Source organism: Chlorocebus sabaeus, chromosome 7 (genome assembly GCF_047675955.1).
Source record: "Chlorocebus sabaeus isolate Y175 chromosome 7, mChlSab1.0.hap1, whole genome shotgun sequence".
In the NCBI taxonomy this organism is placed as follows: Eukaryota; Metazoa; Chordata; class Mammalia; order Primates; family Cercopithecidae; genus Chlorocebus; species Chlorocebus sabaeus.
In genome coordinates, this window is record NC_132910.1 from 125,289,722 (window position 1) to 125,310,062 (window position 20,341).

General features: G+C 34.2%; 1 protein-coding gene across 2 annotated transcripts in view; it reads right to left on the reverse strand.

Moving 5' to 3' along the window:
- Window positions 1–1,455: 1,455 nt before the first annotated feature.
- The window catches only part of GLRA3 (glycine receptor alpha 3), a 181,410-nt gene continuing 162,524 nt past the window's right edge, over window positions 1,456–20,341 (reverse strand). For both annotated transcript variants that reach the window (XM_008000292.3, XM_008000291.3), the window contains one exon: window positions 1,456–7,728. In XM_008000292.3, the coding sequence (XP_007998483.1) occupies window positions 7,450–7,728 (279 nt within the window). In that variant the 3' untranslated portion in view covers window positions 1,456–7,449. The remainder of the gene's footprint in view (window positions 7,729–20,341) is intronic.

Here is a 20,341-nt window from a genome sequence, read left to right on the forward strand (position 1 = left end):
GCCACTGCACTCCAGCCTGGGTGACAGAGTGAGACTCCGTGTCACACACACAACAAAATTCTTATTTCTTTACTAGTATTCTATCATTAACCTCAAATGTAACTCTGTGGAGGAAAAAAGAAAGATGAAATTATAGATTAAAAAAAAAGATCAGTATTCCATTTTGAAATAGTCTGTATGGGTAAGTCAAGTGAAAGTGGTTTTTTCAATAAACAGATTTTAAGAAGTCTTTCAAACATACAAACATAAACTACAAATACACTAATGCCAAGTCATTTTTCTAGTTAGTAACACATCTTCTCTCATTCTATCCTTAGTAGAAAATTTCCATTCACCATCCTTCTCACTGTGCTTTTCCTATAATGAAATGCATATATTAAGACTTCTCTGAATGATACATCACTGACTATGTAATCCTAGATGTAATTATTTCCATGAGAACAGGAATGTAGTATGATTTTTGTCAGGAAGACAACATGATTCTTTGGTAAAATTCGTTCTGTAAAAAAATTAGACAAAAGAGGTATCCATATTCTTGAAAAGTGTTCATTTTTATTGTTTCTGATCAAATTATCTACAGTTACATGATAAATACTTTATACTGTTCACAGGTTAATGACTCTGATAGAGAGTTTGTTAGTTGCAAAATTGAACTAAATATAATATAATGAAAAACAAGTTGATGAAATCGTGCATAAATTTTTAAGTATATGTTCAGTATAATTTCCTGGAAAAATATGACAGTATCTGGACAAGGAAGACTGACTTAGACATAAGACTCAAGAAGACAGAAAAATAATTTACACCATAAAAACCATAAAATAGCAATACATTTTTTGGTAGTTCTTTAAACAACTTGACTCACTAATAATGAAGTCACTGTATATCATATAAAGATGGTACATGGAAAATATATGGCACATTTTCTTTTTGTTTTGTTTTTCATAGCATATCATATTATATCTGTAGAATGTCAGGGTACTTCACTCTACTCCCCCCCCAGTATTATCATTTATCATACATTAAAATACAAATTTAAGGAATGACCATTGAATAATTCATAGAGAAAAAAGTGAAGAAGTGCAAAATTATTCAAGCGTATTCAAGTATAACTTTACATCTGAATCCTTTCCTGGCATTTAAGTCACAACTCCTTACTATTAACCAGCCAGGCTGGATAATGTGTATGTGAGCGGGGTTGCCCAAAGGCACCACTGCTAAACCCACCCCAGAGAAAAAGCAGCCATTACAATAAAACAACTTAATCCCTTGTACTTTTGTTATAACTTTACTCTAAAAATACATCATATGGTTAATATGGTTTGCTGCTAGGTTTTTTTTTTTTTTAATTCATATTACTTTGTAGAGTTTTATATAATATTTTCATATCTGAAGTAAATTTAAAAATATTTAATTTAAGTTTATTGCTAAATTACAGGAAGACATTAACAGTTACTGAAAATAATGTACACAGAAATTTTCATCAATTTCTATTTATCTATGTAGATAATTCATTTTATATTTCATTATTTTATAAGCCTGAAAATGTGTCATCATTGTTTAACACTTACAATGTTCTCATGAATGGTTTAAATAAGAATAAAGCTAGTGATAAGGGGTTGATTGAACTTAAACGCAGACAACAGAAATGTGAAAATATATGCTGGTTGTCTTACGTGAGGGCAATAAACTTACTTGGTATTTTAGGAAGCAAAAGTCATTTTTTGATGAAGATTAACATTTTTATCATCTAGAGTTATGCCACAATGGAACAGAAGACTGTCCTCAGAGTAATGAGCTACCAGTTGCTCTTTGGGTGCTCGGAGAATGTGGATAATGTAATAGCGAAGATTCTGACATTGGGAGGAAAGCTGAACTGAAACACATCAAAGGTTTATTTTAAATTCTTTTTTCATTTGTCTGTTTCTGAGACAGAGTCTCACTCTGTCACCCAGTCTGGAGTTCAGTGGTGCGATCTTGGCTCACTGCAACCTCCATCTCCTGGGCTCAAGTGGTTCTTCCCCCTCAGCCTCCCTTGAGTAACTGGGATTACAGGCACCCACCACCACGCCTGGTTAATTTTTGTATTTTTAGTAGAGACAGGGTTTTATCGTGTTGGCCAGACTGGTGTCTTAACTCTTGACCTCAAGTGATTTGACTGCCTCGGCCTCCCAAAGTGCTGGGATTACAGGCATGAGCCACCGGGCTGGGTCTATTTTTAATTCTAAGAATATAAATGAGAGACAACTAAAATTAGTTACATGAAGAAAGAAAAAATTATAAAACTTAAAAAGTGTTAAATTGATCCTTATTAAGAGAACAAGCTTGTGTAAGCTCACATCAATTCTCTCGGTTTGGGAATTTTTTCAATCATCCACAATTTCATATCTTATTCCAAAGATAATAAATTTAGCACTTGGGACAGTGCCAGGCACACATAAGGTACTCAATGAATATTTGTTTAATCAGTGATTAAATCATAATCTTCTATATTGGATACCAAGCATATGTATGTATTTTTAAAATGTGTAAGGAATTCCAATACATAGCCAGGGTTCAGAATCACTTTTGAAAAATAATACTCTATCACCTTAAATTTCTCCTCTTTGTTTACATGTTAACCATCAAAAGTACTGAGAAAACCACCTCTTCAGACACTACAAAGTCATCCTATGTTATTAGCTGTCTTTTGAAAAAGCTTTCTGACAATTATTTAGCTGTTCTTCAAAAATGGTTCAAATAGTGTTTTAGAATTTGATTGTTAAGGGTTAAAGACTTGATCCAGTTAGCTTTGTTTATGTGTTTTTGAGGCAAAAGATTGTTGCATGATCAAGAGCTGGCCAAATCGAATGACTGCATGGTTCATATTTTCCACCAGCAATGACTTAATATTGCAAAACATGTCACGGGATTATGAACCTTTGTCTAGGAAAATTTTCTGTCTTTGTATTTTTAATCTGAAAGAATTCATCTCATTACCTGTGTGTGTGTGTGTGTGTGTGTGTGTGTGAGAGAGAGAGAGAGAGAGAGAGTGAGAGGGAAAGGGAAGAGATGAAGGCATTATTAAGATGTAAAATGTAGACCAAAAAAAACAGGTAAGTGGGTCCTAGCTACTAACTTTGGATTGTATCTCTTGGCCTTAGAACTCAAAGAAGCTTCCCCAGGATATTTTTCCCTGTCCTAGTTCCGTTTAAATTGTAGGGAGTTATATTTTACACATGGCCTGTAAGTATCTTTGTTATGGAAGAATATGCATCACTTTACTTTTTAAGTACTTGGAGTACCAGGTGTCTCCCTATGGAAGTTCGCTTTTTAATATCAGTATGTTTATAAAGGGGGGGGCTGAGATAAAAGTTTAATTTTAAAGTTAATTAAATTAATGCAATTTACAGTATACACTGCTTATTTATTCATGCAAAGTTTATATAGCAATGAAAAAATTGCAATGGCTATGTTTACCACTGTAGTACACAAATAAGAAAATAAAAACCAATGTATCTCCTGAGGAAGATGTCTCTTATTCAGGAACAAGATACAATGGGTATTATGGGTGTTTTATTCGCAAGAGGCAATCCGTGTGAACATATACACTATGTCTTCTAATATATTGTATTAACACCAGATTGTCTTATATTTGGAATGGTTTGCTTTTCTTTGCTAGTTCAATATTAACTAGATGAAAAATACAGGTCATATATACTGATGAATTTTGGGAGTTTATGCTATTATCTATGTTGCAAAGAGTGTGGAATCACTTTTGGAGTAGAAGATATCATGACCTCAAAGACTGTTAATGCTATCTGTCTAAGGATCATTGGATACATTTTTGTTCTCAGAATTTTGTTATTAGAGTGTTGTAAATTTTTATGGGACCCTTGTGAATCGTGGTGTTGTCAGTTTCTTTGTTTTCCATTTACAATATACGGCAAGTATTTTCTATGTCAATTTTGGCAAGTCTCTTGTATTCTTTCATGTCCATTTCCTGGAATGTGTACTTTATAGATGAAAGAAAAATTTAGCTGCCAGTATAATATTCAGTCCTCCCAAGTAACCAGCAGGTTGAAGTATGTTGTGTTGAGAGAAATAGAAAAGCATATTTTAAAAAGTGGAATTAAATGTTCAGAAAAAGGGGTGTATAGTATGCAAGATACATCTAAATCTTTTTTCAAATATTATAACCACTTAAGTTGCACTGAGTACTAAAATAGTGAACAGCTTGCTCTCTTCTGTTAGTTAAACATTTAGATCATTTCTTCATTTTTTTTTCTAAAATTTCCCTTACCTTCCATGAGATCCTGGGTATTCATAAACTAATACATGAATTCATGTCTTAGGGATACACAAATATACAAGCACTTGTAATTGCAAATTAAGATTAAAGTTATTGGAATATATCAACAAAATAAGAATTCATTCTAGAATAAGATGAACAGCCCGGTTGATTCCCTAATATAGCCACCAAGAGTTGGATGGGCTCTCCAGGCAAGTGCCATGGAGAAACTTTTGGAAGGGTTAGAGAAGTTTTAAACACCCTCAGCTTTCTTGCAAATACAGTGATTCTTGAATCTATTTAAAGTTGTAAAGTAAGTTCTAGAGCCTCATGGTTTAAGTCTAATTCTAATGGTTGGGAAAGAAAGAAAAGGTTGAGAACATGCTAATGTATTTTATACATGTTAATGTATAAAATAGCCTATAAATTCATATGCTATGGAACCAGATATTTCAATGATTGAGATACAAATAATGCTTTTTAAGAAAATGATATAAACTGCATACACAAAAATCCCGTATTTTCTAATGTGGCTATTTAAAAATACTTCAGAATATGCACACTGGAATTCCAATTTGTGTGTAGAGTAGTTAATGTATATGCACACATTTTTAATTTCTTGTCATTGATAATTTTTTGGTTGGTTTGATTTGAAATATTCTGGTTGGACACAGGGATTACTGAGGCAAATATTATCTCAGGATGCTAATTGCGATGTAATTTTTCAGTTTTAAAAGGTCAATAAGAGTTCATCGGAGGAGACACATTCCTTTAAACGTATTGGATTCAGCCACATGTGCCTTGTCACTGTTGCCTTGTGAGTGAAAGCTGTTAAAGTATTTTCTTAGTGCAGTAAGATAGTGACAAATGTAATAGGAAAGGAAAACTATGCCTAAGGAAAGTACAATACTTTTGAGATAGACTTCTAATGCACCAACGTCCTTGTTGACAACATTGTCTCATGTTTGGTATTTTCACTTTCTAAATTTCAGATTTAAAAAAGACACATTTTTAATATTCTCAAATATGGAAACAAGTGATGTCTGTGAATTTCTTTTGGAAGTAAGCATGCTTGTATTTATTATATTTCTGTTTGCTCCTGGCAGAATTCACTTAAGCAATGTTGGGAAACTTGAAATAAGATGTGGAAAGTATAGAAAAACATATTCAGGTATTTCAGAGACACATCGAGATGACGTAGCTTATAATTACCTCAAACTCTCCTGCTAATTCTCAAGGAATACAAATGACATATCTTGCTCTATCTTTAGCACAAGAATATGTTTCCATGGTTTTGTTAAATACACACCAAATGAAGAAGCATGTGTTTAATTTTCACGTGCACAGTCCTCAACGTGGGTACATAGGGAGTAACAAATTCTTTTAGTTGTGGCATTTGTACATAATGCCAAACATAGTATTATTTCCTTATAGTGTTGTTTTAAGTTACTTATAAAGGAGAGGAACTCGGTATTTTACTAGTAAAAACTGCTTAACATTTACTATTTTTTAAAATGTTATTTTTAAAAATGACAGTTGTATAAGCTGATGTATAATAACATTGTAAAGGTTTTAGTTTTAAATGGTAGTTTTTGCTTTTAATTTGAGAGTGGTTGAAGGGCAGAAAACAGCATCTCGTTAAATAACTGGCTTTTCTATTGTACATCTGAGTTCATTGTTTTCTTAGTGTTTAAAGTTTTCTCTGTGAATAATTTGGCAGACTGAGTTTGTGCATCTGACCAATAATTAAAATACCTAAAAGGCATTCCAAAGCTTTCCCAAATACATTTATGGTAAAAATAGTTAAAAAAAAATAGCAAAACTGAAAAAGAGTCAGAGTCTGGTTCTGTTTACCAAGAACTCTATCATACATTTGCACCCAATTACACTGCAAAAAACAAGTTACTAATGCTCTGTTGTTGTTGAAGTACTCCCATGGGGTCACTGAAAAATTTTACGTAAAAATTTCATTTAAAATTATTTTCATCTTGCGAATGGCTTGGATTTTGAAATCATTAATTCAGAAATAGAAAAACAGTCCCCACTTTATAGAAATGACTTACTTATATCATTTGAAATTAAAACTTTCCCTCCTTATATTTGGAGATAGGAGTTGAGACCCATAAAACATTTCTGGGAAAATTGTTTTTATTAAAAAATCTTTCATGAATCCATTTTTGTTTTCATTGTACTCATTTTTATCAAAATGTAAATACTTTAATCCCATTGAATTTTAAAGTCACGTTCTAAACTAAAATATAAAAGTCTTACTGAATTTTGTTCAGTTATATCAAATTATTAAACACAATCACACACAGTTAAGCAGCTATTAAAAGTCTAACAAAAACAAGGTGCTGGCTTGAATTGTTCAATGTTTGGCAATAACTAAAAATACACAACTATAATACTTATTTGAAAACAAAGTTGTTTTCCATATTTCCACCTTCATTCCTAGAGATATAAAGTTTAAGAAAAGTAGATTGTGACTGTAACACGATCTCTTATGTTATTTGTTTTAAATTTGCACAGAGGAAAATTTATTATTCTAAACAATTAAATTTAGTATTCCAAACTATTGAAGTCTTTTAATGCTCTTATTTAAAAATTTTCAAAATTACATATATTGGTTAAATAGTATTTATATGTACAATCCTCCATTAATATGAGTGAATTTCCCACTGTAACTAATTATTTTCCCATTTCATAATTATACTATAAGAAAATAGTTTTAAATCTCAAATTATTGGTTTTTATTAGCTTTATAATTTCTCCCTTTTCCTTTCATAAAATTTACTGTGCAAAATTTGCTTTTGTATGATTTAACAGCATTGAATTATAAATTAAGGAATTCCAAAGTAGTTTTCATGTCTGTTATTATGAGATATTATATAACATATAAACACATTGGCAGTAAAGCTTCCACTTACATGGTTTACTGTGAAAAAACAAATCACCTAGAATTAATATGAAATAGAATCCCCTAATAAATATTTTATATTCATTAAAAGAATCTTATCTCTCATGACTTTGCATAGCTAACCAAAATGCGAATCTTTTCCATATGCCATTTTAATACAATGGTCATCATTTATCCACCACACACACATATACACATACACAGCTATGGCAGAGACACTTTCTTCTGAAGTGACCATTTGCACTTGCATGCCCCCAGAGACTTAATCTTGCTGCTGATGAATATCTTCATGCCTAAGAATTTTATAGATAACCCAATAGAAAATATTAAAAATCAAAAAAGCTAATGGGAAGCAGGCTCGGGAGATGGTGTCAATCTTCTTGGCCCGGTCGATAAAGACCTTCCTCATTTCATCAGGGCTTTTTGGCATTACCTGGACAGGGTGGTTGGGGCCCTTTGGAGTCATGCCGTCCTTTGCTTGTAGACATGGTCCCATTCCATAGGCTGTGAAGCTGAATCGGCTTTCCCTTACCTCATCATCCTGTCAAAGAAAATGTGACAAGTTCCTTTAATAATAGAATAGAGCATGTATAACAGGCATCTCAGAATCATAACCAATTTTATCACAATTAATGTTTACATTAATATAAGGAAAAGGTAACTGAAGCATATAAAGATGAATTGGTTTTGATTCCCCATTGAAGTTTTATTTATTTATCCTGCCACATTGTATTGATGTGCCCATTAATAAATGTGAAATCCCAAAGGCTATGTTTTAATGGGAAAACTAAACTCTGGTATTTTCTGCATATTGCTTGAATATCTAAATTAAAACAAGATAAAATCTATGTGTTATATATTTTCATAAACTAGTTTTTTTTTTTTTTTTTTTTTTTGGCATTATTTGTTTAAATGGCTAAATGTGTGATGTTGAAGGGGAGCATACCAGGATCATTGACTGAATTTTTCTTTCTCATGGAGACAAACCTTTTCAAGCTTTTTCTTTCAATTCGAAGTCAATTCCTCAGAAAATACAGTCTAGTTCCATAATACTGCTTGGTTTATGTTATTCTCCCTGTATGCTACTTTTCTGTTTTACACTAACCTCTGGGGAATACTTAGAAGATAGTCATGTATTCTAGTTTATATATGACTACCTTTCAGGCACATTAGTTTGGTTGAAATTGTGAATTATATCTGGCAGAAGTTTATTTCATGTTAAGAACATAAACTTTACATAAATTTATTATTACTATGTTCTTCTAAAAAGTATCATCTCTTTTAAATGTGGCAAACTGAAGATAATTTTCCATGTTTGTAAATGAAAGGACTTAAAGAAAAATTTAAATAAAAATTATTTAATAATATATAATAAATGAAGTATGCTTATGAAAGATAATATTTAATAACATAATGCAAATTGATAATTTACTTTAATACATTTATTTAGAATGTAATGATAGCTGTCTACCAATGAGTAAGGGTTTATTTGATTACTAAATTGAAGGTCTAAAAGATGAGTAGACATTTAATAACGTTGTTATCTCTTTCCTATGATAATACTTTTTCATAATAATATAAAAGGTAAAATAATTGGCTTGAACTCTTGAAAATTATGGGCCGGTCACAGTGGCTCGTGCCTGTAACCCCAGCACTTTGGGAGGCTGAGGCAGGTGGATCACGAGGTCAGGAGATCGAGACCATCCTGGACAACATACTAAAACACCGTCTCTACTAAAAATACAAAAATTAGCTGGGTGTGGTGGCACGGGCCTGTAGTCCCAGCCACTCGGGAGGCTGAGGCAGGAGAATCGCTTGATCCCTGGAGGTGGAGGTTGTAGTGAGCCGAGATCGCGCCACTGGCCTCCAGCCTGGGCGACAGAGTGAGACTCTGTCTGCAAAAAAGAAAAAAAAAAAAAAAAGAAAAAAAGAAAAGGAAAATTATGTTGGTTCTGTGAAAGTAGCTCCTCAATGAATAATATATTATAAAGTATGAAAGTGAAAAAATAGAAGTTATTATGGATTCTAAAATGAGAAGATGACCAAAGTTGATATAGTAAGGTATAAAATAGTTATTTGGGGAATTATGAAAGTAACATGATTCCACCTGAAAAACAAAAGTATGTGATTATTGGAAAATATTTTGACTCTAGAATATATAAGCAATTGAATTTGGAGGACACAAGTTTGAAAGAAAAACGGGCAGTCCAAACTGCCTGAGACTACTGTTGTAAGCTTGCAAAAATTGAAAATCAATTTTCCAGTATTCTTTAATAAGCATGTTCATTTAGACTACCATTTCTTTGGCATCCATGAAAATTTTAAGGCAAATTTATAATTTGCCTTAAAGTTTTCCATATCTTACAAATTGGAATTAAATCATTCTTATATAAGTGCTAAAATAGTATCCTTATAACTTAGAAAATCATGCTGGTGTGTGCATTTCTAAAGGAAAATGTAGGCTACCTGGGTAATTTGCACTATTTTGTGTATAAATCAGCTGAATGTTGAAGTATAAAATAGGCTTTTAAACTATAGCAACCTATGTGTTAAAAAAATCTATCTCAAAGTAAGACAAAAGATAACTTTTCAGGGAGCATTTCCAATGAGGTGTTGACATGTTAACTGAAGCAGTTGAGAAATTCGTTATCAAAATGCTCAGATATCAGGATTATAGCTGATGTGCTTAGTAAAGCAGAATTCATTGATTACCTTTCTAATTATCTGTTATGAATAACTTATTTTAAAATCTTTAGAGACCTTAGCTGCTCATCTCAAAACAGAGATAATCTATTTAAAATTAACATATTAGTGAGCAATTGAATTTTTCTCAATTGTATCTTTCCATATACCTGAGTGTGAGTAAAGAGTTGACATCCAGCCTGGGCTGTTACAGGAGTGCTGAGAATGACCCCTAATTCCTAAAGCATCATTTCCTTGAAAACAATAGAGGTAAGCTACAGAGGGAATTGGAGTCGGCCTTATTTACTGTGAGGGGCTGCACCTGCATTGGGGGAGCTGTGCATTGGCCTGAAGATCTTTGGCCCAAGTAACTAGGTGGTGTACAAGTGTGGTTTGGAACAAAGGCTGTGATTCTCTGTGTGAAGGTGATCATATACACCCTGACTTTTGTCCATGGCAGCTGTACCTATGTGTCCTGTGTGATGAGAGGCAAAAGAAGCTATGCTCTTGAGAACTTGCTGAGTCTCCTGTGCGAGGCAGATGCTGGAGGCCTGATGGGTTTCCTGCCTCATGTCCTCCTAGGAGACTGAGTGAACATAAGGTTAGATTAAAACCTATGAGTGTTCTGAGAGTCTGTATGACAATTGGAGCCCCAAATCTCAGCAGTGGTGGACAAAAGCTGACCAGGCTTCAAACTTTGAGACTCAATATGACCAAATGTTCCAGGAGGGAGTTCTGAGGAGAATCTAATGCTGATCCAACCTGGTTTTGAGGTAGTCAAAGTGCTACAGAAAATAACATGCTGAATTTTACTATTGGAATCTGGATGGCACAGGTTTATCCCCTGTTGAATTGGTAGATGGATGATCGGTGAGATAAAACTGAGGGGAAAGTGGCTCAAGAGACAGTTAATTCCTTGTTTCCTATTAATAATTTTGGGGGCTGGGGGTGGAGGCTCATGCCTATAATCCCAGAACTTTGGGAGTCTGAGGCAGGTGGATTGCTTGAGCTCAGGAGTTGGGGACCAGCCTGGCCAACATGGCGAAACCCCATCTCTATCAAAATTACGAAAAATGAGCCAGGTGAGGTGGTGGGCGCCTGTGGGATCAGCTAACTGGAGGCTGAGGTGGGAGGATTGCTTGAACCGGGAAGCAGAGGCTGCAGTAAGCCAAGATTGTGCCATTGCACTCCAATCTGGGTTACAGAGTGAGAGATCCCGTCTCAAAAAAAAAAAAAAAAAAGAAAAGAAAAAAAAATCATCCTCATGAAACAAACTACTTAAGGGAAAGACACAGCCAGTAAAGCAAGCAGCTTCATGACCTGAGCTCAAGATGAAAACAAAAGCCCAGTTGGTACTTGGAAGGACACCACACTTAATTTTAATATTCCCTTCTGCAACTCCAGGCAAGTGACACTGCAAACTAGTGACTATAGTGCAGCCCTGTTCCATAAAAACATAATGTGAGCCACAAATAAAAGCCATGTGTGTGATTTTAATGTTTACATTAGCTACATTTAACAAATTAAAGGAAACAGGTCAAAATAATTTCAGTTTGAAAAAAAATTAACTCAGTATGTTCACAATATCTTTTCAACATCTATTGAAGTAAAAAATGAGATAGTTTTCATTCTCTATTTCATACGAAGTCCTTGAAACCTGGCATGTGTTTTACATTCACAGTATGTCTCAATTCAGACTAAATTTCTAGTGCTTAATAACCACATGTGGCTAGTAGCTACCAAATTGGACAAAGCATAAAGAAACTGGGTCACTTTGCTAAGAAGTGGTAGCAGTTCTCTAGGGAATTCATGCTTTCCTGGATCTTTAGTTTAATTGACTGAGGAGCTAATAACATGTTTTTGGATGCTATAGTGTGAAAAGTAATGTTTGGTGTGAATGCTAACCCCCAATCTGCTGCAGTGTTATCATTCAGGAATTACTGGCAGGTGTAATTTCAATGACCCTTTTTAGGGTAGGGGAAGCCTGGGGCAGTATAAATCCATGCTGAGGACTGAGTGTGGTGGCTCACGCCTGTAATTCCTGCAGTTTGGGAGGCCGGAGGCAGGTGATTCACCTGAGGTCAGGAATTCGAGACCAGCCTGGCCTGGCCAAGATGGCGAAACCCTGTCTCTACTAAAAATACAAAAGAAAATTAGCCAGGCGTGGCGGTACATGCCTGCAATCCCATCTACTAAAGAGGTTGAGACAGGAGAATCACTTGAACCTGGGAGGCAGAGGTTGCAGTGAGCCAAGATCACACCATCGCACTCCAGCCTGGGTGACAAGAGTGAAAACTCCGTCTCAAACTCAATCAATCAATCAATCAATCAATCAATCAATCGCTGCTGTGAGGGGAAACTGATTGATGCTCTCACTGCTGTGAAATGTAATACCTCTACAGAAGAGTAGATATGTGAAGTATAGCAGCAAATCTGGGGTGGCCATATGACAGTCAGAAAGGAGCCTACCCAAACCATATCTCCCGACCAAAACTCAGGTGGGCACTGGGTTAGGAGAGTCCTTAGGCGTGTGGCCCTTATTCTGGGAAGGCAGGAGGGTATTTAGATTCATGGGTACATTAACTCTTGCAGCTGCTATACTAGGTTTTACTGATGAGAAGAAAATCTAGGCTGTTCAGAAGAAAGATCATGGCCAGAGGTACATCTATAAGCTCTCTTTAGGTGGCTGATAAGACACAAAAAGAATACAGCAAAAATTGACAGGATTTCTGTGAACGATTTCCCGGCACATTATCACCTGCTGGGAGGATGGAAATCTGTTCCAGTTTTGGCAGCAGACTCCCCTAAGCTCAGAAGTTAAATCCTACGGTGCCAATGGGGAAAGGAACAAAGGGCACTGACATAGGGTGCTAAATTTACTCCATCAGTTAAGGCAGCTGAAACAAAACAGCCTGACTGGAAGGCCAGGATTTCCTTGCCCAGTTCTCAATGGGATGCTATGACTGTGCTATGGTTAAAGATGAATTGTCATGGGGGCAGTGAACACAGCTTCTTGCAATTACCTGATGCCAGAGCAAAATATGTAGTAATATGCTGGGGAACAGGAGAGCAATATAAAGACTGAAAGAGAAACTGCTTGAGCAGGGAAGGAGGCAAAGGATCAGCTATAATAGTAGGTATCATGGTCACACTAAATACTGTAGGTAGGAAAAAAGAGAGTAAGATATACTCAGTAGGTGGCACTGCCTTTAACCAAATGTATGATTGGAAAGGATGTGATACATAAACGAAGGATCTTGGCATCTCTGGCTTGAGCCTAGTCCTGGGCAAGTCATTCCTTAGCCCAGTTTTAATTGGATGTAATAATATGGGAGCCCTTAGAATTGCCTAAATCTTCCTTTGTAGGAAGATTACAGGAACTCTCAGATCTGATTAAGGGAATGGCGCAGGGGTGCTGGTTTTCATTAATTCTCTCTAGAATAGCCTGTGTGGCCTATAAAGCTAGATGGATCCTACAGGCTGACTGTTGACTATTTTGGTTCAGTAAAGAAGTTTCCCAACAGCCTCTACCATGCTGGCTGGATGTGGTGAAAACTATTCAAGAGTTTTGGACACAAAACTCTATCCATGAGTTAAGGACAGAGATGGCTGGTTGGATTTGATAGACTTGACTGATGCTTTGTTTTTAGTCTCAATGGTACAAAAAAGTAAAACACAGCATGTCTTATGTGAGGTGGACACAATTATAATCTTACTGTCCATCCCTAAGGGAACCTAAATTCTCCAGTATGTTGTCACAACCGGATAAGAAACAATTTGGTCCAGATCATTGTCAAAAGTAAGTTGTTTAATAAATCATAATTTCCCTCACCAAACAGAAAGTCAAGGAGAGTTTGGAAACTAGTGGCACCTTTGACTCAGTACGGGTAGCTAATTAATCCAGATAAGATGCAAGGTCCAGCCCCATGAGTCCACTTACAAGGCATAACCTGGTCTGAGGACATTAGCTACAAGTCACAAACATTAAAGGATAAACTTTTATTTCTTCTGCATTCTACTATTAAAAAAAAAAAGAAAGAAAGAAAGAAAGAAAGAAAGAAAAAACTTGTGGCACTGTTGAAATTTGGCAGGTACATTTTGGATTTCTATTGGCCCCACTGTATAAGGTAACCAGATGGAATTTCACGTAGTAGCCAAGCTGGTCTCTCTGAGGTCTTAAAATTCACTGATTGTACAAGTATCTGCTGCTAAAACACACATAGACTGGAGTTTCTGGAAAAAGCTCAATAGTGGCACTCTAAGTTAGTTGCCGGGATTCTAGACTAGAAAATCCTCTGACTCTGTCAGCAGGTATAATCTACGTGAATGACAGCTACTGGTATTCTCTTGAGTTCTGGTTAGAAATAGCCCCCAAGACCAAAGGAATCTGAAGGACATCAGTCTATATTTAGGCCTGAGATACCTACCCCATCATGGGTGATGTCAAAAAAGCATTCCAGTCTAAGTGCCATGACAAAATTAAAATAGTATATTCAAGATGAACTCAGTGGGAGTGACCCTGGTGAAGTGTATCCTGTCCATGTAAAAAACCCCTATGTGACAATGGGCCAATGATGGACCCTGCAGCTGAGTACCCAGAATGGTCTGAACCTCATGACTCTCTTCCAACGGAGGCAAAACAGATCACCTAGTTCACCAATGGAAAGTCCCATGTTGTGGTGAGAGCTTGTTCTGAGTATCAACAAGAGAAAACCTGTATGAAAATTGCTTTTGACTTGAATCTTCTAAGGACAAGTGCTAACACATAGTTGTAGATGAAATACTTGAGGTTCTTGCCCATGGTTTCTGGAGGATTCAGTGGCTTTTGCCTGAAATTCACAGATATTCCATCTGGGGTTTTGTTTACATTGTAACAAAAGTCATAGCTGAATACACTATTAAGGGCTTGGAACAAGGCATTTTTATATCAGTTTGGGCTTCTCAAATAGATCTCACTGAAAAACGGAACACATTTTAACCCAAAATGTACAACATGGCCCAAGAGCACAGCATAGGAAGAGTATATCATATCCCATCTGCCCAGAGAGCAAAGGCTTAAGCAGATATTGGAATGGTCAATTAAAACATTTAATTATTAGAGAAGAGACAACAAGGACATGCATAGTCTGCATAGCCTTAATTTAGTTACTTAACTCTCTTGATTCTTGGTTTCTTATTCCTGCAAAATATTTATTACACCATCTATCAGTTCTTTCAGGGTGAGAGAAAATATAAAACACCGGACAAAGCACTCAAATTGCTATTATATTATTAATATTTTGAGTGTAATATTACATTATTCTAGAAATTGCACAAACACAAAAGGAAAGAATACTAATAACAACTTGAATCATTTTACTATTAGATGTTTTAAACTCAGAGTAACTAAACTAGCACTAAAATACTATGTAAAATAGGCCTACCCAGTCACCTGTTCTCCAGGAGGCCTTGCATTTGTGCACCATTACACTAAAAGATTAACCAACAGCATAAAAATAAAAAGGCCATTCACCCCTCAAGTCCTCACTGTCTTATTGTTACAATACATGGGTTTTGCCATGTGACTGCTAGAATTCCTTGCAAATCTAATTTGTGCAAAGAGTCTTTGTGTTTTAAATGTGTTGTATGAAAGAGTGGAGATCTTTCTGAGTGTGCCCATGAGATGAGGCATGTGGAGTCATATCAGGGCCCTTTCAGAAACAGGTTGTCAGCTCCATGGGAAGGAAAGGAACAGACTCCTGTATAGGGTCCTGTCTGCACTCACAGGAAGACAGGGGATGAGAGAGACCATGAGCCCCGGACCTTAAAAACATCAAGGGATTTTTTTAAATGACTGGCTTATTGGGACTTTTTTGAAAGGTTTCACTTAAACAATAATTTTAAGCAGGGATGAAGCTTTTCTATCAGCTTATTGTTATTATTAGATTACTAAATAAGAAGCAGCACTGAAATATTTTATTACTAATTTCTCTGCTTTGCATTACCCAGTCATAAATTATCCTGTGTTTATGTATGCTTACATGTGCAGTGATATTCCTTATTGTAATTAGCATTCAAAATTTTTTTGAGATAATTTAATTTTCTGGAAATAGCTTCAGCTTACATTTTCATGGATTACATGTCAAAAAAGCAAGGAATAAAAAATATATCTAGAACTTTTGACTCAGAGACATTATGTATTAGCCAATCTTTAGTGGTTATAAAATTAAGGCCCTTGACAACATAAAATATAGGAAGTGGGCAAAATCGCTGATTAAAAAGTTAAAGAAGTAGTTTAGTTTACCCACAAGTAAACCTTCTTACTATGCTTCAAGCAAGTTAGAATGGTAGGCAATGAAGAATGGAGACAGCCATTTAGCTACCACACAATTCTTTTTACAGGAATATCATTTTTCTGTAAATTTAAAACTGACAAAAAGAACATTTCAGTCATTATGCTTCTATATCATACTGTGAGACTTTGTATGTCTCTTTTCATTTTATTTCAATTATGCCAAACACTGATTCATATAAAATGCAAATTATAACTAGAAATATTAGAGACAGACAGAAAATAGAAGGGTGCATACAGTCATTGAATGAAATTGCTTCGTCTCTGTCATCAAACATGATACTGTGTACTAACACATGTGTGAGGCAAGGACTAATTTTGTATCTTCTTCTTAGTCCTCAAAAATGACCAGAAAAAAGAAAACTTACATGGATGTGAGAGTGATGAAGGCATGAAGATTGCCATTGAGTGTGAACAAAACATTAAACATCTAGAACGGCATGAAGTATTGATGATGTGAAATGCTGTAAGGTATAACAGCATTAAATACATTATTTGCATCTTAATGTTTCTCCCTTAGTAGGTACCTTTGGGGCAATCTTTATACAATTAAAATATTAAATAGATTATTCCAAATGTCTTTTTGTTAAATACTTTTTTGTAATGTTATTACCAAATGGTAATGTAATAAAGGAAGGAAAATTAAATTGTTATTAATTTCTATTTATATTATTTCAAAATGTGTGGATTATTTTAAATTGCTAATAAACAACAATGACTCATTTCATTGGGAAACATCCTTGTCCCTTGAGAATATTAAGAACAGATGAAAAATGTGAGTGAATTAAAATTGTTTTTCTAAAATACCAGTCTAAAATAAAATATTCAGTTTCATGTATCTACACACATTTTTATATCATTTATAAGTGGAAAGTCTAAAATAATGCAATTATAGATGAGGTTTAAAAAACACTTTGTTGTTGTAAGTCAATTGTTAATATAAAATTATTTGAAATTTCACTCCAGGAGAACCCTGCATTTATTATAGATGACAACTGAATTCGCTATTAATTAGCCAAGTGTATATTGGCATATTAAACTTAGATTCAGAAATGGTTTGAAGATTGATAAATGGTAAATTTAAAAGATGTAAAAATTTAAAAATGTAAATTTAGAAAGATTAATGTTTTAGATGAAATATTATAGAGGACAGATAAGAAATCAATGGAATGATTTATTTAAAAATCTACGTATCTATTTATAGCATAATATGTTAGATTCACTTACTGCCAACTCATAATTATGGCGTGACATAGGGTATTACAATAGACATCATATGTTAAAAAGCAGCATTTCTATTTTAATTAACATTGAGATGGAAGTCACCAAATGCACGTAAATTTAAACAAAGATTATATTATTTTGTCAAATATTATTGTCCTGAACAGATTTTCAGAGAATATATAGCTATAAGAAATAGCTGAGTTTAGCATAAACTAAATATTTAAATATTTGTTTCCAGGGAATAACTAAAGTCTTACAATTTTTGTCCTATTTGAGAGGATGCAATTTCAACTCCTGTTATTAGAGTCATTCAAATAGAATTTTCTTTGAATCTAAGTTATTGGGAAATAACTTTTCTTCAGGTATGCATGGAAGACATTTGTAGGAAACACTTAATCTATTTAAAGAAAGTCTTAGCTCTAGAACAGCATAAGCTGACCTGGAATGGAAAGATTATTGAATAATCAGTGTATATGGATGCCATATGGCTTTCAAACATGAATCCTTCTCACTTTCATCAAAATAGTATATATGTATATTTGTATTTATCCTTAGACTATAGACTTGACAAATGCACACGGCAGAAAATCAATTATTTATTATCCTTAGAAGCTATCTTGAATTATTTTTAAAGTTAGATAGCATATAAAAACATAAGTAAATAAAATAAAGTTTGTGTACAGATGGTCAAAATGCAGTCAATGATAGCTTTATTTTTTCAAAAGATAACCACTGTGCCTAGCAAAACATAAACTTGGTCAGGATTTCTTAAATCTAGAACTAATGGTCCATTCCTATTTCATTTGCATATATAAATAATAATTAATAAATAATCATCAGTAGTGAAACAGGCACGAGAATACTGTGTACATATGTTTTCTTGCAGCAAACCATTACACTGTTACATTGCATTGTGGAGGAAGCTACATGAAATGCATTAAAGCAATCCCATTTCATCCATAACTCTCAACAAAAAACATATTTGGAAATACCTTGGCATGTCTTTTTAAGCCTCCAGGACTAAAGTAATGATATCATACATGGGAATAGCAACTCTAGCCAAAATGCTTCCATATCATGCATACAGACACACACACGCACACACACACAGCACTGGAGATAGCATCCATGACATGGTGCAGTGCGTAATCAGCACACAGCAGGCTGGGACAGTGTGAGGTGGGGAAATTTGGATACAAGAGCAAACTTGTGTTCTTTCAGAATAGACCCAGGATTCTCTGGTACCTTCATAGAGGAAAAAGTAAGTTTAAAAAAGCTATATACAATGCCGAAGTCAATGCTGAGCCTAGTTAAAACTTTCCTAGGAACAATAATTGCATTAATGTAAGGTCCCCTGTTGTGACAAACTTTCTACAGTGAGACTATTTTATTTACTTTGCCTGTTCTGCCAAATTAGAGTACTGAAGAAAATTCATGTAAACCAGTACTCATGACAATAAAGGGCATAGTACAAACATTGAGACTCATTTTGATTCTGTTTATTTAAAAATTTAGATTACTCATACTGTTTCTAAGCAAAATACATAGTTTTAAAGGACAAATTTGATCAACCCAGAGCATTGTTAGTTTAGGGAAATAGTTTTCAAAAAGTCAAAGAAACCAACCACCCCCAAATTTGCCAAACTCTTGAAATATTTTAAACACAAAAGGGATGTATATACTTTCTTATGACTGTATCTGTGTTATCATATTGTTTGTTCTATAAAAATAAAAATTTATTGACTTTCCATATGATAAGCCTGTTTTTTCATTAGAGTTTTCATAAAATAATATTTAATTAAATAGATACCTTTCATTCTATAATTTCTATAAACATTAACTGTTTAGCTACTAGAGATATAATTATGTTGGTCTTGCAAAGAAAGATTAGAGAGTCTGCTATATAGTCTAATACCGACTTGTATCTATAAATATATATTGCAAACACTATATCTAATTATGTAAATTCCATGCAATGAAAAATTTACGGTTAAGATAATCAAGTAAAAGCAAGTGGACCATGTGAAATTATCTTTCAGGGATGAAAAACAAAGGGAGAAGTGGGATGCTGGGAAATAAGATGTAAATTTTAGTAGCAAAGGACAATTGCTGAGTGATTACATATTATAAGAGAACTTAGCAAGTACTTTAAAATAATACCAGATCTAGACAATCTGTTATGTGGTTGAGATTACTGCAAGAATTATTTAACATTATGTCTCTTGCAGGGATGCTTACTTGCAATGTACAGTAGAATCATCTGGTAGCTACTTTTAGATATAATTTACCCCAGAAATTAAGTTTAGTAGACAGAACTATTTGTGTGTAATTTCCCAGGCTAAATTCTTGGCTTCAATAGATTTCTATTTAATTACTGTATACTATATTATGAACTCCCAAGTCAGACCACGTATGGACCAAAACTATCTATTTTATATTGCTTTCCAAATATTTAGTCATTATACTTGGACATGTGCCTTTGTGAAATCTTTTTATTTGACAATTTCAAAACATGCTGCTATCAAAACTAAATTATTCACTTGCTATAAGTAACCTCAGCATATTTTAACGTTTAGAATGGATTCTAAAGATACACAGAAGGCACAAAGCATTTGGTTGCCTTATTTTGAGGTCTCTTGTGCAGCTGCTTTTAGAATTTGTTTGTATAAATAAATTTTCCATTTATTTTCAACTAATTTTGTACAAGTATCTGAGTGTTTCTTTTATGATGATTATTACAAGATATATGTGATATTTCTCTTTAATATATATTTTTAAATCATTTTGACCAATCAAAAAGCTCTGTTAAAAAAAATGAAGGGTAATATTGAAATATCCTTTTATGGATGAGAGAAGACAAGAATGAAGTTTTTGGAAAAAGAAAATACCCTTCTTAGCTGAAGGAGGATGGTGTTTG